Here is a 25,340-nt window from a genome sequence, read left to right as displayed (position 1 = left end):
TAAAAAGTATTTAGATATGACATAAACATGTATAATAATGTTTTACATTATTGATGTATTAGAATGGCAAAAGTATAATAACAAATAAAATGCTGAATAAACATTTAAATCCAAATGTACACTAAAATGCATGTCTTATTCCTAAAACAATAATAAAATAAAAATAGTAAATAATAAAATGCAATACTAATACTTTCCCCTCAATAATGAGAGTTTGTATCTAAATAGCATACAGTTCTAGTAACTTCTACAATATTTCTGAATGGATTGTGGTTAAGTATATAAATATATCAAGTTTCTGTAAATAAAAAAGTTTGAAATGGATCACTTCCATCAAAAAAACTATAAATAGCTTATAATTGGGGGGCCTTTGAAGTCTGAATAATAATAATAAAAAAAAGTGTAGAATCACTTATCAAAATTAATAAATTTAATTATAATTAATATAATCAAAAATGGTAAAAAAAAGATTGAAAGAAATGTATTGTATCCAATGCATTAATATACAAATTAATAAAATACAAAAAGCCCCCTCTTTGACTGTTAACTGAAGAACATACATTTCTCATAATTGTTCAACTCACAAAAATAAAGTAATAATATATTCTTAGTTTATGTTTGAAAACACACGCCTTTATCAAAATTATATTTTTTTCTTAAAGGATGAGCGGATTTATGGATTTCAATCTTGAACAAACAGATCTAGCACTCATATTTTGTAGTGCTCAGGAAATTACAACAAAAAAAAAATTATATTCACTATAAAAATAGACTTTGGATTTCAGTTTTCCATGAATTTTGTTTTTTTTTACTAAACTACTAAAAATCATACATCACAACCAAATTTAACTACAACATGTAATTAAGTGTGACCTAAAGTTCCCTCTTGCACTGCATACACAAATGAACCAGCAGATTTAAACTATTCTGAATAATTGGGTTTATTCATACAGAATTAAGTTAGCAACACATTTACAGATCATGAAGTATGTGCATAACACAAAATAACAGGCGTTCACATGACAATTTATCAGGGTTCGGTGATGAGTCTCTGTCTATGTCCCCAGGACAATCTGGCTGGAAGATGAAACACGGCGGCCAGAGGATGCTGCAAAAGCCAGAGGACCATCAAACAGTGTCACATCAGAAAATGGGATGATGGTAGAATTAATGATCCACAAGCTGCTTCATTATTCTTCATCCTTCTGCTCATAATTGTGTTTGATGTGTTTCCAGAGTTTCTACAAAAAGAGGATAAACAATTAGATAACAACACAAAGGGCGAGCAAAGCACATAACAGACATATTATCATTTATACTCAGATTGAACCGACAATATGAATTAGCTGAACTCTATACTGATTTCATAGCATTAGTGTTGTGTTAAAATCGCATTAAACTGTTGATATAAAATTAGATTATTATAAGGACAAGATTTATAATTTATTTAGGCTCAAGTTTGTGCTATATTTGTATATTTAGTTGTAGTTAGCCTTAGCCAGCTGGCTAATCAAGGTCAGTCTACCGGCGGGTCAAGAAGAAATCAACCGACTTCAACTGACTTACCCCCCGATTAATGTTGTCAAACAGCGCTTCTCCAGCCTGATCAAACACCCTCTCGAAGACCACAGCTCCCACCATGATAGTGATGGCGAAAGTTGATGTTCTTCTGAACAGCAGATTGTAGACGGTTCTCGTGAGCGCCATGACGGTCAGTCTTCCGGAAGAGTGGGCGGAGCGACGAGCTGTCCATCAAATCCCTCGACCAATGAGGCTGTTCCATTTAAATTCTTCATTTAAGAAAATGCATTTGCAAGAAAAGCGAATACATTTTAAATGTATTTATTTTTACGTTAACACTTATTTTTTTACGCAAACGTAAACATATTTAAACGTACACTTAATCTCAGAATATACTGAATGTTTGTAACAGACATCTGGCATTGGAAATTAGTATATTTTCTGTATTTACCATATAATTAACTTCTAAATATTTTAAATTTGAGGGTTATAATATCCTAAATGAATCAATTATGTAATTAGTCACCCTGTTTAAGAAGGGAATGGAACATTCCTTCCCCCTTTTTCGCAATCGTTTGGTTTCCTCCGTAACCCGGTAGATTTTCCCACGTGACCGACGCAACGTCCTTTCTTGTGGCAGCCATCGAGAAAAATGGTGAGGATTTTCTGAAACCGAGCAATCTGAATCAATCCTGTATATTATACATGTTTAACGACCACCAAAGAGACTTTTAAATTACGCCTCGAGTAGTGCGCTAAAGTTTGAGTCCAGTATTTAAAAAGATGACTTTGGAAGAAAGTGAATTTTGAGCGATGAAACTAAAGCTGACTTAAGCCCAGCGGTGCTGTGTGACGTTTATCCTGTAAGCGCAGCGTTCCATTTGGGACGGATTTGAACGTCACATAAAAACGTAAAGTTAAAATTATGGAACTCTTTTGGACATTGTGGCTTTCAGAAGTCAGTAACGATGAAAAACAAATGACTGTTTGTTATAGCCTTTTTGTTTAGCTTGCACGAGTTCAGTGCGAGCTGGCACGCGTTTACAAAGCATTAACATCAGAAACCCCTGACAGTGTTTGTAGGAAATAGTTCATGAAGAAAGCTGAACACCAATAACTATGCACCTGTATGCTTCTGTTATTTATCCACAGTACCCTGAGTTTCTATAAAGACTACACTTAATATCAATACAAAACTGGTTTGTTGTTAAATGCTAATGAATAACGTTCCTGTGTATCCAGGCAAAGATCAAGGCCAGAGACCTGCTTGGAAAGAAAAAGGAGGAGCTGCTGAAACAGCTGGAGGACCTGAAGGTGGAGCTTTCCCAGCTCCGCGTCGCTAAGGTTACCGGAGGAGCTGCATCCAAACTCTCCAAGATGTGAGTGATGGGATGGAGCCGGCTGTGTTCCTCTGTTCCCCACAGATCCCTTTATTTGAGGCCTGGATGTGATGTGATGTGATGTGAAGGAAAAACAATGATCTGGGGCCCCTTCTGCAATTCAGTGCCCGCTTTAGTGTGATGGGAATGTGTGTGTATTTTGGTTCTTCAATGTGTTCTGATCCAAGAACAAGGAAAATCAGTATTCACACACAATTTCTCCAGGTCTTGAAGTATTAATTAGCCCTTTCACAAATTAAGTACTAAATTCATAGCTGTGGCACAGAATGTTGCATGCATTTCCTCAGTGTTTTTGGTACTAATATGCGTACATCTTTCAGAGCCATCAAGAGATATTGCAAAATGTAGTTACTTAAAAAAAATCAATTAATTACCTTTTCCCTCGGAATTAACCCCCTCCTCTAACATAAATACTGAGTTTACCTTTGTAGTTTACCTTATAGAAACCCTGTGTAAAAACCCTGTGTGTATCTATTCCATATTCAAAACATGTTTTGAAATGGTTTGCGGTTTTATTTCTAAAGTTTCAGACAAATTTAACTCTTGGGGTTAATTGAAGACCTTAAATTAAATGGAAAGCATTATTATGTTTATTTCCTCTCTTTTCAGCCGCGTTGTCCGCAAGTCCATCGCCAGAGTCCTCACAGTAATCAACCAGACACAGAAGGAGAATCTGAGGAAGTTTTACAAGGTCAGTTTAACGCCACTGAAATGGGGTTTTTTTTTTTATCTGCTTTTAACACTAGGTTAAAGAGAAGGGGAGAGCCTGTTTAAATCTTTCAGAGCGATGCATCTAGAGTTTGCTTGAGTTGATGCTTAAATGGCAGTGTGTGTTGAAATGGGAAGCTGTAATGGCCATTATTGTCACTTTACGTTCATTATTGTATTCAGGCAATAAATGAATAAGACTCCAGCAAGGCGATCACCCAGCACTGCTCCTGCTGAAGTGGAGCTAGTGTGAATATTCTCTTGCTAAAGAATTATGACCGTTCACGGCAGAGTCTTTAAATGACGCTCATCTGCTGTGAGCAGCCGACAAAACCTTTGTCCATTCATTTACTGAACTAAAGCTGTAGTCCAAATCCAAAAGACTGTTTACTTGACAACCCAGTTACTTTGTCTTGGAAATGTATGTTAATGCTTGTATTGTAGCGTTTTAGTAATTTATTGCAATTGAACAGCAAGTTCCAAGGTGGATACAATGCAAAGTATAGTGTTCTAAATGTGCAAATAAATATAAATGTATATAATTGCATTTTTATAGATTTAGATTTAAGTGTGGAAAAGGTTATCATAGTTTGTGAAAAGGATCCATGTGCTTTTATTATGGAAGGATTTACAGCTGAATGTTCAAGTCTGATTGATCTCCACACTTCCTGTTCTCTTTCAGCTTCCTGTATTGTCTGCTTGTTGATTCTAACAGCCTTGTTGTTTTTATTATCAGGGTAAAAAGTACAAGCCTTTGGACCTGAGGCCCAAGAAGACACGTGCCATCCGTCGTCAGCTGACAAAACACGAGCAGAACCTGATGACCAAGAAGATGCAGAGGAAGTCCCGCCTCTACGCCATCCGCAAGTTCGCCGTCAAGGCTTGAGAGGCTGTACTGTTATCTTTCACTGAAAAAAATAAACTCCCCACCCTGGAATTAAGACACGAGTCTGTGTGTTTTCTGAAGCAGAAAAAGAGGTTAATGGGAAACATGTTTGGGTTTCTGTTTTTTTTTTTTTTTTTTTACATTAGTTGGAACTGGTTAAATCAATGTTTTTTTCCAGGTTAGTTTTCGAAAACTAAATCCGTTAACCTTTTCAAGGGTTTGTCTGTGGTTGGTAATCAGAAGATTCTATGGCCCTCATACAAACTTATTGAAATTAGATTTGACAAATTTTAACAAGATGCATGTCTTCAACTACAATGTAAAAAAATGAAACATTGAGAAAACAAAAGTTTGACAACCACCTTCAGTAGACGGAGTTGTTTTTAGAAACCAAAAATGAGAACTTACATTTCCTGTTAAAGTTTTCTCAACTAAGGGCGTTTTTACCTTTTCAGTTTGGTAATCCAGATTATCTTTTGAAGTTATTTTGATTGTGGAAAAAAATAGGTGTGTAATACAAAGGGATATTCTATTGAAAATCCAAAATTGTAAGACCCTAATGTTACACTTAAAATTAAGGTGTTTTTTTATCTTTTAATGGTTTATAGAATGTATCCTTTTAGTAAATATTACATTTTGCTGAGATTAAATGGTCTAAAACTTAAATTGGCTCTTAGAACTGTAACATGATACAATTTTGAAAAGCGTAACATTTAGTAGTATAACGTAAAGTTTAATATAAAATATAAAAAATTTTTATAACCAGTTTTTTCACACCAAATATTTTTCTTGCACCGTAAGCCTTTATGGGTCTTAATACATGAAAATATATGATATTATATAACCTATATAATACTTCCCTTTGTGTAGTTTCATTAAAATCAATAATGTAAGACTTGATTACCATTGTAATCCACTATTTTAGCAGAACAAAAATAGTCTGTTTTGCTGCTTGATATTGCAAACTGCTACTTGTATTTAATTTATTTCCATAAACACTAGTTTGCAGTGAAAATAGTAAATAAGTAATCCGAAACCTCATGCGTTCATAGACGATGCCTGACTTTTGCACTAAAAAAGAAAACCGTACAAAAATGTATACAAACGTCCAACGAAAACTTGTGAACCTAAACTTAATGTTCTGACATGGCGATGGTTTTTCATGGATGTTCATCTCATAAATATGACCATGCAGAAGGCTGCATAACATTCACAGAGGCTGTGTGTCAGTGGGTTTATAATCAGTTCCACAGCTGCTCTCGATCACCGTGGGTCACTCCAGCTGTAAGTCGTCACCTTTACTGTCCTGTCCTGCGTTTAAACTCCTGCATCTCTCATTTCTGTCCTCTGAGCTGTGTTCTTGATCCTCTTCTACATCCAGCTGTTCAGATCCGCTGGTGAGAAGCTCCCCACCAGAAGTGAACACAGCTGTATGCCGAGTCCTCGTGACCCTGAAACACACACACACATACACACATCATGAAGCTTGTGATGTCACAGTGTGACCCGGCAAAGGTTCTCAATCATCTGCAGCCTCTTCAGACAGACTCCAGTGGTCATATCCCAGATCCTCACCAAACACTGTTTTCTGAATTCAACATTAATAATAATACATGTTTCTTGAGCAGTAAATCAGTAATGATGCTGAATATTCAGCTTTGATCACAAATATTTTTTTAATGTAATGTTTCAAAATATTACTGATATTACTGTGTTTTTGATCAAATAAATGCAGTCTCTGTAAGAAACTTTTTTTTATCCTGAGTCAAACATCAAAGCTCATTCTCACCAGCATACCACTTACAGAGAAATAGACACAGGTCACGTTCATCTGGTGCTCCTTTAACATCACAGGCTCTTTTTCCTCATGAAGTTTCCAGAGTCTCACGGTCCGATCCCAGGAGCCCGTGGCCTGAACCCACAGAAAGAAGAGGTGATGCAGCTCATGCTGACCGGAGCAAACAAACAGCACAGAGAGACTGTGATTCAGACCACACACTAGGAGTAGAGATGGAACAGATTAATAGTGACCAAAATTATCAATGTTATCAGTATTATCACGGTATTGTTCAAATATGCTGGAGATGTTAAAAAAGTACCGACATATAAATCACTTCACCAACAACATCCACAAACAACAAATAAAATCACTTTTTGTTTGCATAATCAGTAAAACAATAACATTTTAAATGCCAGCCTGACTGACAACAATAGCACGTTGAGATATCTAATGTAAATGTGCAAATAAAGCTGATAACTGATTATATTTATTTTTTATGCTCCATAAATAATTCTATATCTGAACTGTTTAAATGTGTAGAATCCACATAAGCTTGTTTTTCAACAACCGGTCAAAATGTACAGCAGAGCATGCAAATTCAGTCCATTTTTAGTAAGACAGAAACTACACAGACTGAATGCAAATATAATTCTCTCTGACAGCAGGTGGCGCTTACGGAAAAGCTGAATTACAGGTATTACATGAAGCCAGGATGAAAACAAAATGCCATCGAAATCGTTTCTGAAGACAGTAAGAACCTTCAGAGGTACATTCATATAATTAATTCATATATTCATTTGATTTGTATAATTCCCTCAGCACTCTTTTAAAACCTCACAGCTTTTCCACCCAGTTTTCACTCAAAATGAAAGTACTCTAAAAACGGACTGTTACTGAAAACGGTGCTTTATGCTGGACAGTATTTATTTATCGTGAGTTGTGCAAATCACAGTAATCTAATACGGTTCTATTGATAATAAAAATATGAAACGGTAATACTAACCGTGGGGAATTGTATCATGATTTATTGTCGAACTGGTAATTGTTCCATCCCTAACTGGGAGTCTGCCCTGGACTGCTGCAGTGTGACCCATGATCCTCCAGCATCTCACCGCTCCGAGACATCGCACAGCTCCCAAACATTACTGGACAGAGATCATGAGGACACAGTCTTCAGCTGGAGAGCCAAACACCTGTTACTACATACACAGAGTCCAAGATCCACCTCTTCAGTTCATGTGTACGGTTAGAGACATGAAAAAACTCTTAAATGTAAGTATTATAAACATTGTTTAAATATAGCCTATAGAAAAGGCTAATTAATCACATGCAAAATATGAGGGCTTACTTTAGGGCTGTAATTTGGATGGATCGTCACGATACGATACGATATCGATTCTCTTCATATAACTTCCATTAAAAAAAGAGAGACATTTCTCAAATCTTTTTTTCTTTCCACAGAAGAAATAAAGTAATACCGATCTGAAATTCAAGAGGTTGAGTTAGCAATATTATTTTAAGACCAGATGTCAATTGTTTCTAGGCTAAATTTAAAGAGAGAAACCTCTATAAATCTTCTCAGTAAGTCTATCTTTGAGAACCGCAAACTTCCCAAAAAATGTCCACATACTGTAAGGAATTTAGACACAGTCCTGTTAAATGTGTCATGTCAATGCCTTTATGTTCATGCTGTGTGTGCAAGAAGAGTTTAGATATCCGTCCATGCATGTGTAAACACACTGTTGAGACCCTTGAGAAGTCCTGACGTATTAAAAACTCAATGTCCTTTTCCTGTAAACTTTAGTATTTGTGAGAAATTACCCCCGGGCTGTGGTTTTCAACGTCTGACTGTTTCTGTGCTCTGTTTGTAAGGAACACATCTGTGTAGCTGAGTAGCTGACGCATCAGATCAGTTGACTTTCTATCTGAATATTTACTCTGAACGGCAGGAGGTTTAGTAGATGTTTGCATCGGGGAGATTTTGTAGTTGCTTGCACGAGTTTCACCCAGCTCGCTCACAGCAGAAGATGCGTGTGAGTCATCAACTGAAAAACATTGACACCTTTCACTGAATAACAATCACTTTGTTAGAAACCCAGCAGTTTCAAAAGTCTTCTATAGTTGATGCAAATGCTTTTTAGAGAGAGAGAGAAAAAATTAGAAACAATTTTGGGACAAAAAAAGTAATAAATAAATTAATAAAATTAATTCTTAAATGCAACTAAAATCATGCATAGTTACGATGAAATGTGTAATCGTATTAATTTATAAAGGAATAGTTCTCTCAAAAATAATCAGGCTTCTGACGGCACCCATTCACTGCAGAGGATTAACTGGTGAGCAAGTGATATAATGCAACATTTTTCTAAATCTGATGAAGAAACAAACTCATCTATATCTCGGATATTCTGAGGGTGATTAAATTATAAATAAACTTTCATTTTTGGGTGAACTATTCCTTTGAAAGAGAGCAGAATATGCATCTCATCTCTGTTACTGATAATGTCAGATCAAGCTCTTTTGGTGTATTTTTGGTCCAATATTATTTGTATGAAATTTTTTTATGTCATTTTTGTTTTACTTCTGCACAATAAGCACAGTTTTGGTATTGTGTTTGATTGGCACTTAATGTCCGATATAAAATCTGGTGAAAAGAGGAAGTTGAGTTCTTTGGTAAAGGGCCATAAATAAACGAAGTGTGTGCACGGATGTGTGGGTGTGCAAGATTGTTTTGGTGGTCTATCACATGTATGTATGTCCTTTGTGGGAAACAGGAAAGCATCCATCTCTTATGTGTCTGTCACTTTTGATCTGTATTTGATCTACTTCTATACTGCGTCATGGATAAGACAAGCTGGCTGACCGCAGTGACCATTATATAAGAAGACGGTGCACTGATGGGAAGTGAAAACACGTCAGGGAGATTTCGCGATCAGAAATGTAACCTCTATTTATGTTGTTATCTCTCACCTACAGGCATTTCCTTCACACAGTGGCTAAATGGCTAAAAGGTATTTGTTTAAAACCGTCAAGCTAAACTAAAATTGCTGTAAGACCAACAGGACCTTTTCCCCATCAAGTCTCAACTTGCAGCCAAAAAGTGAGCAATAAATACATAAAAACAATAATGCACGGTCACTTTAAGAGTCAGTTGAAAAAGTTTTGGAACACAAAAGGGTCGAAGTAATTAAGGCAGAAAGGGGTTCAGAAGTGGGGACGGTGATGATGTCATCGGTATGGAAAGAGAGAGAGAGAGAGAGAGAGAGAGAGAGAGAGAGAGACTTGCAGTCACAGCTCTCCCGTCGTTTCATTTGGATTCCACGGACAGACTGAACGTGTGGAGACTGCGTTTGTTTTTAGTTGAGCACATAAGGACGTGTTTGTGAGTCATGGGGAAAGTTTTTCTTGCCGTGTTTATCGCTTTAATTATTCTGAACTCGACCCAGGCTAAAGGTGAGAGAAATCTATTGGTTCAACACGTTTAATTGCGATTCACTTCAAACAAAACATGACTCCGTGAGGCCAAGTCTGAATTAACTCTTGTACATGTGTCGGATGAACGCGAAAACAGTCGGTTTACTGTAAAAATACAACATTAGATCTGATTTGACTCAAATAGCTAGAAAATAAGTGTTTTTCTTATTTTTTTTCTTCTGTATTTTCTTAGTGATCTGTTATCAAACAGATTCTACAGTAATTATAGTTTTGCTATTTTATGAATCTTAGGCATACATTAATATTTTATAGACCAATTTGAAATAAGAAACATAACAGTAGGTCTTGAGCATGGGAATTATACATTAATAGGATTTCCCTATAAACAAAACAAAACTGTATTCCTCAGTAATCTGTAATCATATATATATATATATATATTCCTTTTTTTTTTTATATTGCAATTTTTATTTATTGTAATTTTTATTTCAGGAATATTATTTTATATATACCAATGTTAAGTAGTAAGACAAAGGAAAGTGTTATTAAATACATGTGTACAGTAGTTTGCAAAATGATGCGAGTAGGAAAATGTAAAGATCAATATATTTTTGCAGTTCACTTTTTGTCTGGTTCTACAAACTGCATGTTTTTCTATTCATACACATAGTCCTATGGTTTATATATTAAAATAGTTTGAGATGGTTCAGACAGTCCTGGATATATAAAGACATAATATAACTAATTTTAAATATTTATTCTCCTTTTCCAGTCCTACGCAAAGCATGCTGGGAATTAGAAATCCAATGTCCAATTTTCAAAAGTTACCTAGACAGTTCCTAAATCAGTTCCTAAAAAGCACACAATATCAAGAAGATGCAAAAATTGGATGTCAAAAGAACTATTTCATATTTGCAATTTAAAATAAATAATTAAATGAATAAATTTGAATTGTTAACTTGCAATCATGCACATATTTTAACTGTGGCAATGTGATTTTTTTTGCATACAACACAAAGGTGTGTTCTCGTCCTAACTCTTTGCTTTATCTGCTTGTAGGAAAGAAGGCCAGGAAGGTCAAACGCAACAGCACTGACATCGCCAGACCGAGGACTTTTCAAGGAAACGCCATCCCAGTCAACGTCCCTCCTCCTCCTCCAAACCAAGCGACAGACCCCCAAACACCCGTCCTCCCGTCCTCCGGTGATGTCGAAGTCAAGTTACAAAACAACAACACGGCAAACTACCTCCAAGGTCCTCTGAGCAACAGGTTCATCCCAGCTGTCTACATCATAGCCGTCGTTGTCGGCATTCCCTCAAATATCGTCATCTTGTTCGCCGTTGGAACCAAAGTGAGGGTGATTTCGTCGGCTATAATGTACTGTAGCCTGGCAGCATCGGACTTGCTGTTGTTGTTCAGTCTGTTACTGAAAGCACACTATCATCTAAGTGGAAACAACTGGATATTCGGCGAAACCACTTGTCGTATCACGACCGCCTGTTTTTACGGAAACCTGTATTGTTCTGCGTTCACACTAGCATGCATTAGCATCAAACGCTACCTAGCTGTGGTGCACCCTTTCCTTTTTAAGAGCTTGCCAAAGCGCTCGTTTAGCTTTTGGGGTTGCTTGATTGTTTGGATTATATTTATTATCGCCACTGTGCCGGAATTTCTAGTGCAACAAAGCTACCGCATCACAGATCTGGGAGTAATCACATGCCATGACGTTCTTCCTGTTAATTTAGATTACTACCAGTGGCTTATCTATTATAATTTAGGCTTGACCTGTGTAGGTTTTTTCCTGCCCTTAGTGGTGACCGTGGCATGTTACACCTCTATAGTCTGGCACCTGAACCGTTCGCACCGAGACTGGGCTCTTTATATCAGAGCTAGCTCGTTTAACTTCATTATCTTTATTTTGTGCTTCGGCCCGAGCAGCTGCCTTCATTTTGTGCATTATGTTCTGCTGTCTGTCGGCTCCACGGAGAGTTTCTACATCTACTTCAGTGTGGCTGTGTGTCTGTGTTGCCTGCATAGCGCTCTGGATCCGTATCTGTTCGTGCTCATGTCCAGGACTGTCCAAAGCAAACGCTACTTCCTGACATGCAAAGGACGCGCGCTTAGTATCTCCTCGTAAAGTCAACATGAAATTCTTGTTGTGCAACCCGTTTAACTTCCCTAGTCTTTGAAACTGGATATTTAATGTGACCTGTCTGAAATAGCCGAAAGACACTTAGACTACCATTTTTTTTTTTTCAAGAAAATAATACTTTTATGCAGCAAGAATGCATCAAATTGATCAAAAGTGACAGTAAAGACATTCACATGGTTTATAATGAAATATTTCTCAAAAATATGAAGGAACACAATTGTTTTCAACATTGATAATTATAAGAAAGGTTACTTTTTATCTGAAAATGTGGACGTTTTCTTGCAATCCTGAGTTTATATCTCTTAAATCTTTTTTTCTCTTGCAATTCAATGAAAATGAAATTCAGATATAAACTTAGAATTTGCTCGCAATTCCTAGAAAAAAAATTGTGAGATTGTGCTTGATATAAACTCAGTATTGCAAGATATAAAATCGGAATTCTGACTTTTTGTTTCTCCGAATAATGAGAAAAAAATTCTGAATTATCAACTAAAAAGTTGCAGTTACCTTTTTTTTTTTTTTTTTTTGGAAACCAGCGTTCATACATTGAAGTATGGAGTAATGGCTGCTCAAAAAACACAGCTTTGCATCACAGGAATAGATTTTTATAATATATATTCAAAGCAGACAACAATTATCTTAATTGTAATATTATTTCACATAAAACTGTATTTTTGACCAATGAGATGCATTAAGAATATAAAGCAAATAGTCAATTGTGATTTATATTATTATAAAAAGGAGCTATCTACAATGTTTCTGATTTCAGTCCTGTTGTTCTAGATTTAAAGTTTTTAATATGTGAAATGTCACGAGGAGAATTAATTGTTGGTAGTTGCAGCCAGAATCGGTTTCTACAGGAGCAGCACCTTTTATACTGAATACAAATGGAGAGTCGTTTGAATGGCCCTTGAAGAAAAGATGTAATATACTGCCTGGACTGTGTTCAGAGTCTTGAATGCGACAAGCCTTGTTGAACAAGGAAAAGTTTATCTGTATATGTATTCCCTGTTTGTATATAGAATCTAAATGCTTTACTACTTATATTTAAACTGCTTTGTAACTGCCATCAGGGTTTCTATGTGTTTATTTTATTGTATTTGATCCATCATACAGCACGGAGAATGGATTCGACTGCAGTTTGGAGATGCTGTCTTTGACCTGAAGACAAAAGTGTCAGTGGGTTGTGAATAATTGTGTAGCAACAGATTCTTTCCCTCTCTGATTCTAATGCAGACGTGTACATACGAGAGAAAGACACATAAAAACACTTAAAGGAATAGTCGCCCCCCCAAAAAAATAAGCTGAAAATTTACTTAATGAGTTTGTTTCTTCATTAGGGCAGATTTGGAGAAATGTAGCATTATTACCAATGGATGCACTGCAGTGAATGGGTGCCGTCAGAATGAGAGTCCAAACAGCTGATGAAAACATCACAATATTCCACACCACTATTTGTGTTTTGGTGAAATTGGTTTTCTTATTAAAAGTGAAAGCATTAAAATCAAAAAACGTTTTATGCTAAGAACATGTACAGGTGCATCTCAAATTAGAATGTCGTGGAAAAGTTCATTTATTTCAGTAATTCAACTCAAATTGTGAACTTGTGTATTAAATAAATTCAATGCACACAGTAGTTTATGGGTGCAGTGACCTTGGTTTTCAAAACACACTATGGACCAACACCAGCAGATGACATTGCACCCCAAATCATCACAGACTTTTGAAATTTAACACTGGACTTTGAGCAACTTGGGCTATGAGCTTCTCCACCCTTCCTCCAGACTCTAGGACCTCGGTTTCCAAATGAAATACAACACTTGCTCTCATCTGAAAATAGGATTTTGGACCACTGAGCAACAGTCATTCTTCTCCTTAGCCCAGGGAAGACGACTCTGATGTTGTCTGTGGTTCAGCAAATTTCTTAACACGTCTGTGTCTGGTGACTCTTGATGCAGGTGTGTAGCTGATTGGCCTGCTACCATATTATAATTATTTTGTTGAGATCGTGAATTGGTTGGTTTTTGTTAAATGTGAGCCAAATCATCACATTTAAAAGAGCCAAATACTTAAGCTACTTAAGTCTGTGTGCATTTAATTTATTTAATACACGAGTTTCACAGTTGAGTTGAATTGCTGAAATAAATGAATTACTGAAATAAATGAACTTTTCCACGACATTCTAATTTATTGAAAATCACCTGTAAATAAGCTGAGAACCAATAAACAGGTGTGATGTACAGAGATGTACATGTGGGGGCGCTGCTTAAATATATAGGTTTTAGTCCATAAACACAAATGGCCTAAAAACTAAATCTATAATAGGCCCACGAAATATTGCTAAATTCACAATTTGATTTGCTGAAACGTTATGTTTTGTTTGTTTGTTTCCTTTTTAATGTTATTTATTTAATTATTTGCTCATATTTTTGTTTGTTATATTTTTTTACATTATATAATTTATTTTCGTCATGAATGTATTTGTTTATTTGTTCATTTGTTTGTTTCATTTATTCATATATTGTTGACTTGTTTTATTAATCGTTCATATTTTTGTTTATATTAATTCTTAAATGAATTTAATTTACTTATTTTTGTCATGAATGTATTTGTTTGCGTGTTTCTTTATTCATATTTTGTTTATTTGCTTATTTCATCAATCTTATTTGGTTCTTTTTTAATGACTTTTTTGTTTATAAAATTGCTTCATTTACATTAGTATTAGCTTTATTTTGAAAGGTTTAAAGTGCTTTTATTTTGAAAGGTTGTCTGGTGGCGGGCTTCCTTCACGTCGTTGATCAGCTGATGCGCGTGAACAGCGGACGCGGGTTGTTTTAGCGGCCACGCGGTCATTTGTCAGCTACGTTTTTCCAAAAACACGTGCTAATATTTACAGTATTTGTCTTTATAAAAACGGCATTTTCGACATATTACGATCTTAAAAATGTCATTCTCACGAGACTGAATCATGGCAGCCATCAGAGCGCTCGTGGACACCTGGACACACGAGGACATGCCCGGGCGTGTCTGATTTCCAGGGCCGAGGGAACACATCACCATGGACAACAAATTTCCCAAACAGCTTTTCCCACACTTTTATCTGGACGGACCGCCTGAAGTAAAGTCGAAGCATAGTTATGGAGGCTGGGGTTCATACGAGCGCGTGTTTGCTGTCAATGCGGATCCGGTAAGACGACACACGTCATAATGATAACGACAGATATAATGATAAGGGTTTGTAACGCGCACACAATATGATGTAAATAAGTTTAGCACAAACATAACATCTAAATTTGACCCTAGACCACTAAACCAGTCATAAGAATTTTTACACAATCTGAAAGCTGAATATATAAGCTTTCCATTAATGTGTGGTTTGTTATGATAGAACAATATTTTGGATGAGATGAAACTAACGTTATTTGAAAATCTGAGTGTGCAACAAAATCTATATAGTGAGAAAAATGCCTTTTGAAGTTGTCCAAATTAAGTTCTTAGCAATGCATATTACTAATCAAATCGTTAAGTTGTGATTTGGTGTAACTTAAAATATCTTCATAAAACCTACATCAATTTCGACCCATACATTGTATTGTTGACTATTGCTATATATATATGTGTGCTACTTTTGACTGCATTTGTGCTCTAGGGTAACAAATGTAGTTTTTTGTAAACACCCTTTGGGTTTTTATTTTAGTTTTTTATGTCCTGTAATAATTCCTTTAGTACAGTTATGTAATGATGATGCTCATTTAATGCAAAATATTTTGAACCAGAAAAATAAAAATAAAAAGACAGATGCATAAATGTTCAAGATGTTCAAGAACTGTATTTCTCATCTAAAGTTTTGTTATATTTCACATTCTGCACCTGTAATTGTGAAATTGTCTCATGACTTACCTGTATTGTTTATTGTGTGTTTACAGTGTGATGGTGATCAGTCATCGATCCAGCATGTGTTTGAGTCCCAGCACACTCTGAGTGGTGAGGAATGGGTGCCGCTCAAACCAGCGGTTACCCCTTTATTTCAACCATCTGAAGGTAAATGTTTTAATCGTTTGATGGGCTCAAATTTTAAATCAAACTTCTTCAAATCCCAGAATCTAAGATGCAGTTTTTTCTTTAATGTAGTGCGTTTGCTTTGTGTACTTTCATTTAATATATAGACTGTGTATTTTGTCCATTTTTATTTTTAAGTCACTCTTTGACAAAAGTGAATTTAAATATAGAAAACCAGGGTTGTTTTAGTAATGAGAATGGCATTAATGTATAAAATTATGGCATTTAAAAATATTTTTAATTGGCTTTGTGCATTTTAATTGTATGTAATGTGCTGATGATTTCTATTACGATTTTATTTTAGATTTTGTGTGTGAGTTTTGTTAAATTTGTGATTTTAGTATTGTAATGTGATCTTTTTTTTTAGTACGGTAATTAATATTTATATTAAAAATATCATTTTATTTGAGCTTTGTATCAAGTAACAAAATATTTTTTTATGTTAAGAAGTTTATATATGTATAAATATAATTTATATTTAAAAATAATTTTTAGATGACTTTTTTTTCAGTCTCAGTGGTTTTTAGTATGTTATTGTAAGCCTTAGTATTTTATTTTTATTTTTGCTGATTTTAGTATTTTAATGTAAACCTATTTAGTTTTAGTTACAAGCCAAGGCAGTATTTTTGATTTAAGTTGTTTTTATCTAATATTTTGTTTTCATTTTATTTGAGCTACATGTCAAATTACAAAATTAAGTGTATATTTATATAAAAAATGTAGACCTGTAGAAATGTGATTTTCATAAAATTTCTGAATTTTTTCAGTCTTGTGGATTTTAATTTTCTAAAATTTTTAGCTTCTTGTCAGTTAATAGTTTTAGTTTTCATTAACAATAACACTTGAGAAATAAAGGTAATGTTCAATTGTAATGTCACACTGCAAAAAGATTTTGTTACTTTTTTAATGTTAAATAATTGCATATTTGTGTATTTTTCTTATGTTTTTTTATAAGCTTTTTTCATTTCTCTAAACTTTCCAAGATCCCAGACTCTTATCTGATGTTCTTCCAGATCCAATGGATTTTCCAGAGCATGTGAGTTGAAGTAATGATACATAAAAAAATAAACTTTGGGTTTTGTAATTTTTAAATTAACTTTTTATTTCACAACGTCTGAGGAATGTTTGTATATAGTAGTTTTCTCCTGTGTTTCCCCTTCAGATGCAGTATTTTTACAAGCATCACTGTATGGATGCATTCTCCACAATGGGACATTTGCTTCAGGACAACTTATCTTTCAGAGAGAAACAGTCAAAGGTGAGAGAGTCTTGATGTGTGTGGTGTTTGTGGTCAGAATTCATTTTCTTACCTTTTCCCCCCTTTTTTATGTTTCTAGTGGTTTTGTAAAAGTTGTCTTCTGTTCTTTGTCAATCAGGATGTTATGTCAATGCGCTGGGCCAACAGCTTCATAAAGGGCTTAAATTATAAAAGGTATGATTTTTATCTGACTCAAATATTACTGTTTTACAATTACAACAAAACAGAAAATCAAATGGGTGAAGTTGGAGGAATAAATAATGTAAATGGTGACATTTAGTTGTATAATGCCTAAAAATAATCAAAATCAGACTTGAGATGTGCTTTCTATCTGTTAGATGTGAGGTCGCGTGTTACTCAAGGAAGATCCGTCATCTGCACAATCTTGTTGGTGATGTTGTGAGTGATGTTCCTCCTTCTCTCCTGGCCTCGCTCCTCCACGAGGAGCTGACGTCTCAGCGGGAACAGCAGCGGTTCTGTGCGGACGCCACAGGGGGCGCTCTGGGATACGTGCCCTTACACGAGTCCCAGGGGTACAGCGATGGCTGTCTGATCTATCCCAGCGGAGACGCAATGGACAAACTCAGTATCCTCTTTCGTAGTTGTCATATCTTAGTTTTTGTTGCCATGAGGGTGAACTTTATTAAAGGGTAAGTTCACCCAAAAATGAAGATTAGGCTGTGTATCACTCATTCCCGAGGCATCCTTTCTTTCAGAAAAATCCAGTCAGGATATCAGAATTTATATTGTCTTTGATCTTTCAAGCTCTATCATTGTAGTCAGCCCAGAAGAAGTTAAATAAAAAGCACCCGATCTGAGGGGTGAGCAAAGGCCTCCTGTAGTGGCTCTATGCATTTTTGTAAGATAAACATCTTTAATCAAAAGATAATAATCACTTGAACCTGGCTTGTGCTCACTGTTGTGCACAGAAGCAGCTCCGGGAGCATGATCTATGGAGACTTTATCATTTTCAGAGGTCTTAAAGGCATAGGTGACCCAAAAATGTCAATTCTGTAATTTACTCAGGTTTCAGAGCAGTTCACAAACAATGAATTATTTCTTAAACTTTCTCTTATTTCAACCTATTTTAGATTAACTGCCAAGGCTACATTTCTATTTTTTAAGTTAATTATTCATCTGATTTTATTATACTTCATTATTATTGCATGTTTTAGCTTCTTCATGTTTTTGATTGACCTGGGAAGTATAAATGCTCAAATAAGAGTCCCGAATGTGTTTTGGGTTTGTTTATAATTAAAAGTCCCACCTTATATAAAGAGTTCTTATTGTGTTTTTATTGCACAGTAAATAAATAGTTTTTTAGACAAACTCTTGAGGCTTTCTGGGTTGCTCAGTCATAGACCTTTCTTTAAAATATTATCATTATAGATTTATTTTTAGAGTTTAATTTTAGGTTCTATATTAAGGTGTTCATTTAGTTTCTGCAGGGCTTCAAAAAGGTTTTCTTCCATTTGTTGTTGAATCTTTAGGAAATGTTGAAAAGTGATGGCATCTCTCGTAATATTTCCTTTACTGCCGTTCCTCAGATTTCCACAGGGTGGTGCAACAGTTCAGTGAGGACAAGCCTCCTAGTTTCGTCATGGACTCCCAACCTCTTGTCTTTTATCTGAATGGAGCTGTCAGACAGATCAGTTTGGCCAATATGGAGGATGTAGGTGAGATCTGAGAAATGCATGGGCTGAGATCAAACCATAACTTTGAGGAAGAGTCAAAACACAAGCCTAAAAAGTATTGCATGCATTTTTTGGTTACATGTCTGAAACTACCAATAAAACCGTACTCACTTCTGAAAAGGATTTCATTTGAAGAGTGTAAAATCCAAACATCTGTGTGCAGGTAACGTGGCTGTGCGCTCGGATTATTTCTGTGGTGTTTGGTTGGTCGGAGACAAAACAAAGCCAGTGTTAATGGACGTCATCCAGACAAAAGATCGCTTCTCCTGCATCACCGTCAGGTGTGTTAGAAAGGGTCCCCCTGGTCCCTGATTATTCAGGCCTTCCTGAAGACTCCCTGCTATTCGATTAATCATTCACACGATCCCATGTCTAGTTGATTTGGAAAATGCCCCTAGCGGTTATTCAAATGATCAGCGCCTTTCTGAGTGGCCTGATATTCAAATGACTTGATTTAACTATTGTGCTGAAAGAGTTTAAGTATTTCTGGCTCCAGAGTTAGTTGTGTTTGTGTTGGTTTGCTGTATGTACTGGACACAATGGTCCAAATTGAAGCACTAGAGGCTGTGCTTTATTCTGAATATAGTTTAATCTTCTGCTCACCGAATCTGCATTAATTTGATCAAAATTACAGTACAGAAGTAAAATTGTGAAATTACTACAGTTTTCTATTTGATAATATTTTATAACGTAATTTTTCCTGGGATGCAAAGCTGAATTTTCAGCATCATTACTGCAGTTTACGGTGTCTTGTGATTGATAACTTGAAGAATGACACAAAAATTACTATTGTGTACTAAAACGCAACACTATTAATATTTTGAAGGAATGTAATAGTCAAGATATATTATCATCATTATCATTGTTAGTTTTAGTTCATTGGGCACCATTTTTTATGATAAATTTGCTTAAAGTCATAAAACACAGAATCCAGAAAAAAATATAATGAAAATCACACAATATATTTCTCGAGGCCCTAAATCAAAAGGTCTCTTGCTCTAATTCTGGACATTGTTCTTGATAGGTTTGTTTTCATTCTCAAGGTCTAACAAACATGGAAAGCATCCTTCAGTGTAGTATCCTAGACCAGAAAGCTCTTTTATTGCTTTTGTGGACCTTAAATGTGTTTCTTTCAGCTGTCTTAAGAAAAGCAATAATGTGGTTTAGGATATTTTGTAGATCTGCAGGATGTATTTTAGCCTTGGTGCTTTGTAATAGCAGCTAAACCTGTGACGAGTTATAACCTTGTGTTTTGTCCTCTCCAGTCCACACTTCCCCAATGAGCTGGCGGTGGTCAATGAGCAAGGAGCAGCTTATCTTTGGACTGCCAAAAAAGGGTATGTGTGTTTAAGAACAATATGTGCTTCACTGGCTGTTCTCTTGTGCTTGAAGCTCAACATCTGTATCATGTCTGCTTCCTCTACACAAAATGTTCTTTAGTTGAGTTCGTCCAGTACCCAAGTGCACAGTAATAGATGTTTTTATGTCCACATATTTAGAGAGAATAGCTTCATTTGCTCAACTTTCAAACCCTTTGCCATGGTTCAGAGATTCACAACATTTTTGGTTGAACCCCTTTGACCTCAGATATATATCATATTTTAAGTGTCACCTGAGATTTTAAGTTGATATTTCAGGAAGTTAACAACACGTTTGCATGTTCACGGTTCTCTGACTGTTAATGGTCACATTAATCACTGTTAATTAACACATTAATCTGTCAATGGTCACATCAGAGCAGTGTTATTAGTATTATTATCAAATTTTAAATTAGTCTTATGTTTTCTAAGTTTAATCTTAGTTTGTTTTATCAATTTTATGTGCTTTTGTTGTTTTTATTAGTTTTATAAAAAAAGGTTTAATTTATACTTTTAACAAATTTACTAAATATTGTTATTATTAGTAGTAGTTTTTATACATTTTATAATTAGAATAGATTTTTAGTTTTACGTTTACTTTATTTTAATTTAGTTGCCAAGGCAATATTTACAGTCAAGCTGTAACATTTTGTTACTTTCTTTAATTGTAACTTTTTTTTCAGGTGTTTTTGTTTTAGCTTAATTTCATTTAGCTAAAAAAAAAGTGTAATTCCTTACATTTATATAGTGCTTTTCTAGGCACTCAAATCGCTTACATAGTCAGGGGGTATCTCCTCATCCACCAGCAGTGTGCAGCATCCACCTGGATGATGCGACGGCAGCCATAGTGCGCCAGAACGCCCACCACACATCAGCTTACTGGTGGAGAGGAGACAGAGTGATGAAGCCAATCAGCAGACATTGGGATTGTTAGGAGGCCATGATGGTCGGAGGACGATGGGTGAATTTAGCCAGGATGCCGAGGTCACACCTCTACTCTTTTCGAAAGACATCCTGGGTTTTTTTGAATGACCACAGACCTCGGTTTGACGTCTCATCCAAGGACGGTGCTTGTTGACAGTATAGTGTCCCCATCACTACACTATGGCGCTAGGACCCACACAGACCACAAACCTAGTTTTCTCAGGAGGTCTCCCATCCAGGTACTGACCAGGCTCAGCCCCGCTTAGCTTCAGAGGGAAACCGGTCTTGTTTTCCAGGGTGATATGGCTGCTGGCAAAAAAAGATTGTTTATCACCTGGCTTCAGAAGACATTGAAACTAGTGCATGATTTGTATTTCAAGCTGTTAGGATGTTTTACTGGTACTTTTTCAAACAGGATAAACCCAGTTAAAATTTCACCTTTAAACACAAAAATTCTTATGATTATAAAATGAACTGCAGAGCATTTGTGAAATGTGTTTGGCATAAACACAAAAACCACCGGAAGTTGTTTATTGCAACATATGTAATACATTTAAATTTGTTTCCATATTGCATTCATCTCAACCACAAATCCTACATCAAAGCTTCAGTTTCCACTTGCGGGTTAATATGTCTGTCCTCTGAGCTGATGCAAGCTGCAGGCACATGGTGTGTGTGTGTGTGTGTGTGTGTGTGTGAGAGAGATGTTGTAAGCCTTCCAGAGGTTTGTGACATTCTGTTTTTTCAGATTGCAGAAGTTCCGTGAAGAAGATTCCAACCTGTACTTCAATGCTAAGTCACCATGGCGATGGTGTGAGTTCTCCTGTCACCCGAGAGTCATGGTGTACGCTGACAGAACGGGGGCGGAGCTTACAGACATTCGGGTAAAGCCACGCCTATTATATTGAATCAACCTGGTTATGGATATCCTATTTAGAAATGAGTCCTTAAAAATTTAGCACCTTATCAGAGTGCGCTGTGCGCTTTTTTCATTTTGATAGTCTAACCAACAAGTGCATTCAGTGGTAAAATTTACAGTTTATTGCATATTATACCTTGTAGTGTTTATCACTCATGAATGATTAATTCCACAATCAAAAGTGGATGTTACTGAGACAAAATAAATATTGTACAGCTGAAGACACACTCTTCTGTGAACACTTACAAACCACAACCATTGACAAAGGTACTTACTGTAACTCACATTTAAAATAAAGTTCTTGTTCTCTTTGTCATCTTGTCTGCACTTCTGCACTGGTTTGCATACTAATCATGCTTATGCCTTTAATTCACCATTGTATGTAGAGTTATATTGGCTTCATAAATGTTCCTCATTAGCAAGTCTCTGGATGAATGTAAAAATGTCCGTGATTGGCTGGTTGGATGAGAAGGGTCAGGTGAAGAGAGGCTGCTTAATATTATGATTAATGTAGCATATTATATTAAAATCACCCTGTTATAATTGTATATTAAATTAATAAATGTTATTTAACAATGATTTAATAAAAACTATATATTTTTTATTTTTTTTAAAGTCTTGTTACCACATTTTTTATTAAGTCTTATTGTTCATTGTAGTAGGATTTATAACAATAATTAAGATGATTTTTTCATACTATTGTTGTATAATTGTTATTAATGATGGGATTTAATATTAAATCTTATTGTATTTTATTAAATAATATTGTTCATAATAACAGGATTTAATAATAAATTAAATAGAATTATAAAATACTATTATCCATTTTTTATCTAATTAAATTATTCTTATTAATAGGATATGAATGATGATAAATAATATAATAATTATCATGTTTACAGTATTTAAAAATATAAGTATTTTAAGAAATTAAGTGTAACATGTATTTGGTGAAGAAAGGTCTTTAAGCTGAATTTACTGAATTTTTGTATCATTACGGTTTATCTATCAAGTGTATTAATAAGTATGCTTTGTTTACACTGTTGTTGTTGTTCTCTTTATGTGGTTCTCCGTTTATTATTTGTCTGTCACTTCCTCTGTGCAGAGTGCTGATTGTAATCACACGTTGTTCCGGATCGGAAGGACAGCAGCTTGTATGTCGGAGAGCGAGTGATACTCACCAAATACCTGAGTAGAAGCCACGCCCATCACCACCTCATCAATACCCAGGTAAACACGTCAACATCACATCCCATCACCTCTGAGTCGGATACTAGCCTGAAACGAGTGGCAGCTGTGGCTCACCCTGTGGTTCTTCCAGCAATCCTCCAGAACAGAAATCCAAATGGCGTTGGATTCAACACACACAACGCTGAACCTTTTTGTCTTTAACAGGAAATGTTATTAGTGATAAGAGATTTGGTCTTTAATGCTGTGGAACATTTCCTTATGAATGTATTGTATCAGTGTGATCTTGACCACAAAAAGCACCTTGGCACTTCGCATGGTATTTCTGTGGTAGTTCTGTGAACTACCTTTGTGTTCACAATATTATGTATATGAATAGTTATCAATTAACGTGCCATTGTATCCTGTTTTTGAAAGGTCTCTTACTGCATTCGTTGTTTAAAAATACAGTAAAATCAGTATATTGTGAAATATTATTACAATTAAATTAACTGTATCTTTTTCAATATATTTTAAAATGTAATTTATCGCCTGTGATTGAAGCTGTATTTTCAGCTTCAATTACTCCAGTCTTCTTCAGTGTCACATGATCTTTCAGAAATGATTTTAATATGCTGATTTGATGTTCAGGCAACTTTTATTATCAATTTTAAAACAGCTTATTTTTGTGCAAGCTATGATTATTTGATTAGAAATCTGAATTTACTTGAAATAGATTATTTTGTCACATTGTCTTTAAATGTCTCTTTTGATCACTTTAATGTGCCCTTGCTCAATAGAAGTATTCATTTCAGTTAATTTCAATTAAAAAAAAACTTTTGAAGAGTTAATCTGCAAAAACGGATAATTGTGTTTTTATAAAACGATGTTTTTTCATTGTGCATTCAGTTAATCTCTATCAAACTGCAGTTGGTTATTTTGATAGGATTAAAACACAACTTAAATACAGCTAAATAACACAAACACAAAAACATACATTTGTTTATTTATCTGTTTTTGCAAATAAGCTCTTCATATTTTAAGACTGTGGACTGGTATCTGATGCCTTCACTGTTCAGTGGAAGAGAAATAAAGCCCTTCCTTGTCTGCAGTTTTCCACCTACATCATGGATGAACGGGTTCCCGCTATCCCCATGCTGAAATGGGATCATATGATGGAGTCTCCACCGATGTTTGCTTGCGATTTGCCAGCACAGACCCCGAGGCAAACGTGCAAACTGCTGCTGGGTGCTCAGAGGTCACAGGAACTCATGTTACTGCAGTACACGGGTGAGGAGTTCACTGTATGAGCAACAGTTTCCTTTGTTACTCGTCATAATTTGTGCTATTAAGTATTTAGAAAATGCTTTCATTCAAAGCCAATTACAGTGCATCATCAGCAGCCTGTTAGTTTGTATGTTACCTGGAAATGTGCACCAGCTGTAGCACTGGAAGACAATTATGTTTATGCAAAGCAAGTAATAGTGGTATGCAAGTTAATTTGCATTGGTTCAAAGATTGGTTCTGCTGCGTTACTTTTGCAATTTTGTAATGTAAATGAACTGTGCATTTAAACTGTTCTTTTTGTTTATAAGTTTTGCTGCATCTTTGGATAAAGCTTTTTTTCTAAATGACTGCATGTTAATTTTATGTCACTCAGGCGGGAGAGAGCACGTCTGTCAGACTCGGGATCCGTTCTAAAGCTTTCAAGTCCCAAAGAGAGTCTGAGCCACCTAAACCGTCTGCTACCCCACGAGAGACACCTCGCTCAGAAGAGACTGAACGCGTCTGCTGCAGGTCAGGATGCTTTTACAACCATTTCAGCATTTTGACTAGAATGAACTATTTACTCTGAAATAATTGTCGGTCAAAGCAAACAACCTATATTGCATTCATTGCTTAATTAAAGAGTTGACGAAAAACATAAGTAGAGTAATTCATATGACTGTAGTTTGTAAATTAGGCTAATCGCCAGTGTATTGAACGAGACTTTGGGTAAAGTAGATGCTAAAGCTTTCCATCAAGCAAACTGATGGTAACACCATCGAGTTGTCATGTGATCACAGTAAAATGTGCAA

At 35.5% G+C, this 25,340-nt stretch overlaps 4 protein-coding genes and 1 long non-coding RNA gene across 5 annotated transcripts; 4 read left to right on the top strand and 1 right to left on the bottom strand.

Annotated features, from left to right (window-relative positions):
* Positions 1–916: 916 nt before the first annotated feature.
* LOC113090296 (cytochrome b-c1 complex subunit 9) lies at positions 917–1,753 on the bottom strand. Its single transcript, XM_026256216.1, has 2 exons — positions 1,567–1,753; positions 917–1,241 (listed from the first exon to the last, which is right to left on the bottom strand). Exons 1-2 carry the CDS (start codon positions 1,705–1,707, stop codon positions 1,191–1,193), a joined length of 192 nt encoding a protein of 63 aa, XP_026112001.1. The 5' UTR covers positions 1,708–1,753; the 3' UTR covers positions 917–1,190.
* Positions 1,754–2,073: 320 nt separating this feature from the next.
* LOC113090293 (60S ribosomal protein L35) lies at positions 2,074–4,571 on the top strand. The gene is made up of 4 exons (XM_026256214.1): positions 2,074–2,176; positions 2,764–2,900; positions 3,531–3,612; positions 4,366–4,571. Exons 1-4 carry the CDS (start codon positions 2,174–2,176, stop codon positions 4,513–4,515), a joined length of 372 nt encoding a protein of 123 aa, XP_026111999.1. The 5' UTR covers positions 2,074–2,173; the 3' UTR covers positions 4,516–4,571.
* A 4,982-nt stretch (positions 4,572–9,553) lies between these two features.
* Positions 9,554–13,636, top strand: LOC113090295 (proteinase-activated receptor 3-like). Its single transcript, XM_026256215.1, has 2 exons — positions 9,554–9,748; positions 10,790–13,636. The coding sequence occupies exons 1-2, from the start codon at positions 9,685–9,687 to the stop codon at positions 11,866–11,868; spliced, it is 1,143 nt and encodes a 380-aa protein (XP_026112000.1). The 5' UTR covers positions 9,554–9,684; the 3' UTR covers positions 11,869–13,636.
* Positions 13,637–14,648: 1,012 nt separating this feature from the next.
* On the top strand, positions 14,649–23,269 carry LOC113090298 (TATA box-binding protein-associated factor RNA polymerase I subunit C-like). The gene is made up of 11 exons (XM_026256217.1): positions 14,649–15,070; positions 15,810–15,924; positions 16,926–16,978; positions 17,105–17,200; positions 17,319–17,374; positions 17,539–17,786; positions 18,748–18,876; positions 19,058–19,175; positions 20,160–20,231; positions 21,925–22,060; positions 23,201–23,269. Exons 1-11 carry the CDS (start codon positions 14,942–14,944, stop codon positions 23,267–23,269), a joined length of 1,221 nt encoding a protein of 406 aa, XP_026112002.1. The 5' UTR covers positions 14,649–14,941.
* Positions 23,252–25,058, top strand: LOC113090294 (uncharacterized). The gene is made up of 3 exons (XR_003286988.1): positions 23,252–23,325; positions 24,375–24,552; positions 24,923–25,058. It is a non-coding gene; the product is annotated as an uncharacterized LOC113090294 (long non-coding RNA).
* Positions 25,059–25,340: the final 282 nt, after the last annotated feature.

This window comes from Carassius auratus, unplaced genomic scaffold, assembly GCF_003368295.1.
Source record: "Carassius auratus strain Wakin unplaced genomic scaffold, ASM336829v1 scaf_tig00054203, whole genome shotgun sequence".
NCBI classification, from domain to species: Eukaryota; Metazoa; Chordata; class Actinopteri; order Cypriniformes; family Cyprinidae; genus Carassius; species Carassius auratus.
This window is presented reverse-complemented; position numbering and strand designations above follow the sequence as displayed.

Excerpts from the sequence above, each read along its gene's own strand:
- LOC113090296 (XM_026256216.1), bottom strand. The coding sequence starts at position 1,707 with ATGGCGCTCACGAGAACCGTCTACAATCTGCTGTTCAGAAGAACATCA. Across the intron at positions 1,242-1,566 it reads TTGACAACATTAATCGGGGG|AAACTCTGGAAACACATCAA; the intron begins GTAAGTCAGTTG and ends CTCTTTTTGTAG.
- LOC113090293 (XM_026256214.1), top strand. Across the intron at positions 2,901-3,530 it reads GCATCCAAACTCTCCAAGAT|CCGCGTTGTCCGCAAGTCCA; the intron begins GTGAGTGATGGG and ends CTCTCTTTTCAG. Across the intron at positions 3,613-4,365 it reads ATCTGAGGAAGTTTTACAAG|GGTAAAAAGTACAAGCCTTT; the intron begins GTCAGTTTAACG and ends TTTTATTATCAG.
- LOC113090295 (XM_026256215.1), top strand. The coding sequence starts at position 9,685 with ATGGGGAAAGTTTTTCTTGCCGTGTTTATCGCTTTAATTATTCTGAAC. Across the intron at positions 9,749-10,789 it reads GAACTCGACCCAGGCTAAAG|GAAAGAAGGCCAGGAAGGTC; the intron begins GTGAGAGAAATC and ends ATCTGCTTGTAG.
- LOC113090298 (XM_026256217.1), top strand. The coding sequence starts at position 14,942 with ATGGACAACAAATTTCCCAAACAGCTTTTCCCACACTTTTATCTGGAC. Across the intron at positions 16,979-17,104 it reads CAATGGATTTTCCAGAGCAT|ATGCAGTATTTTTACAAGCA; the intron begins GTGAGTTGAAGT and ends TTTCCCCTTCAG. Across the intron at positions 19,176-20,159 it reads TTCTCCTGCATCACCGTCAG|TCCACACTTCCCCAATGAGC; the intron begins GTGTGTTAGAAA and ends TGTCCTCTCCAG.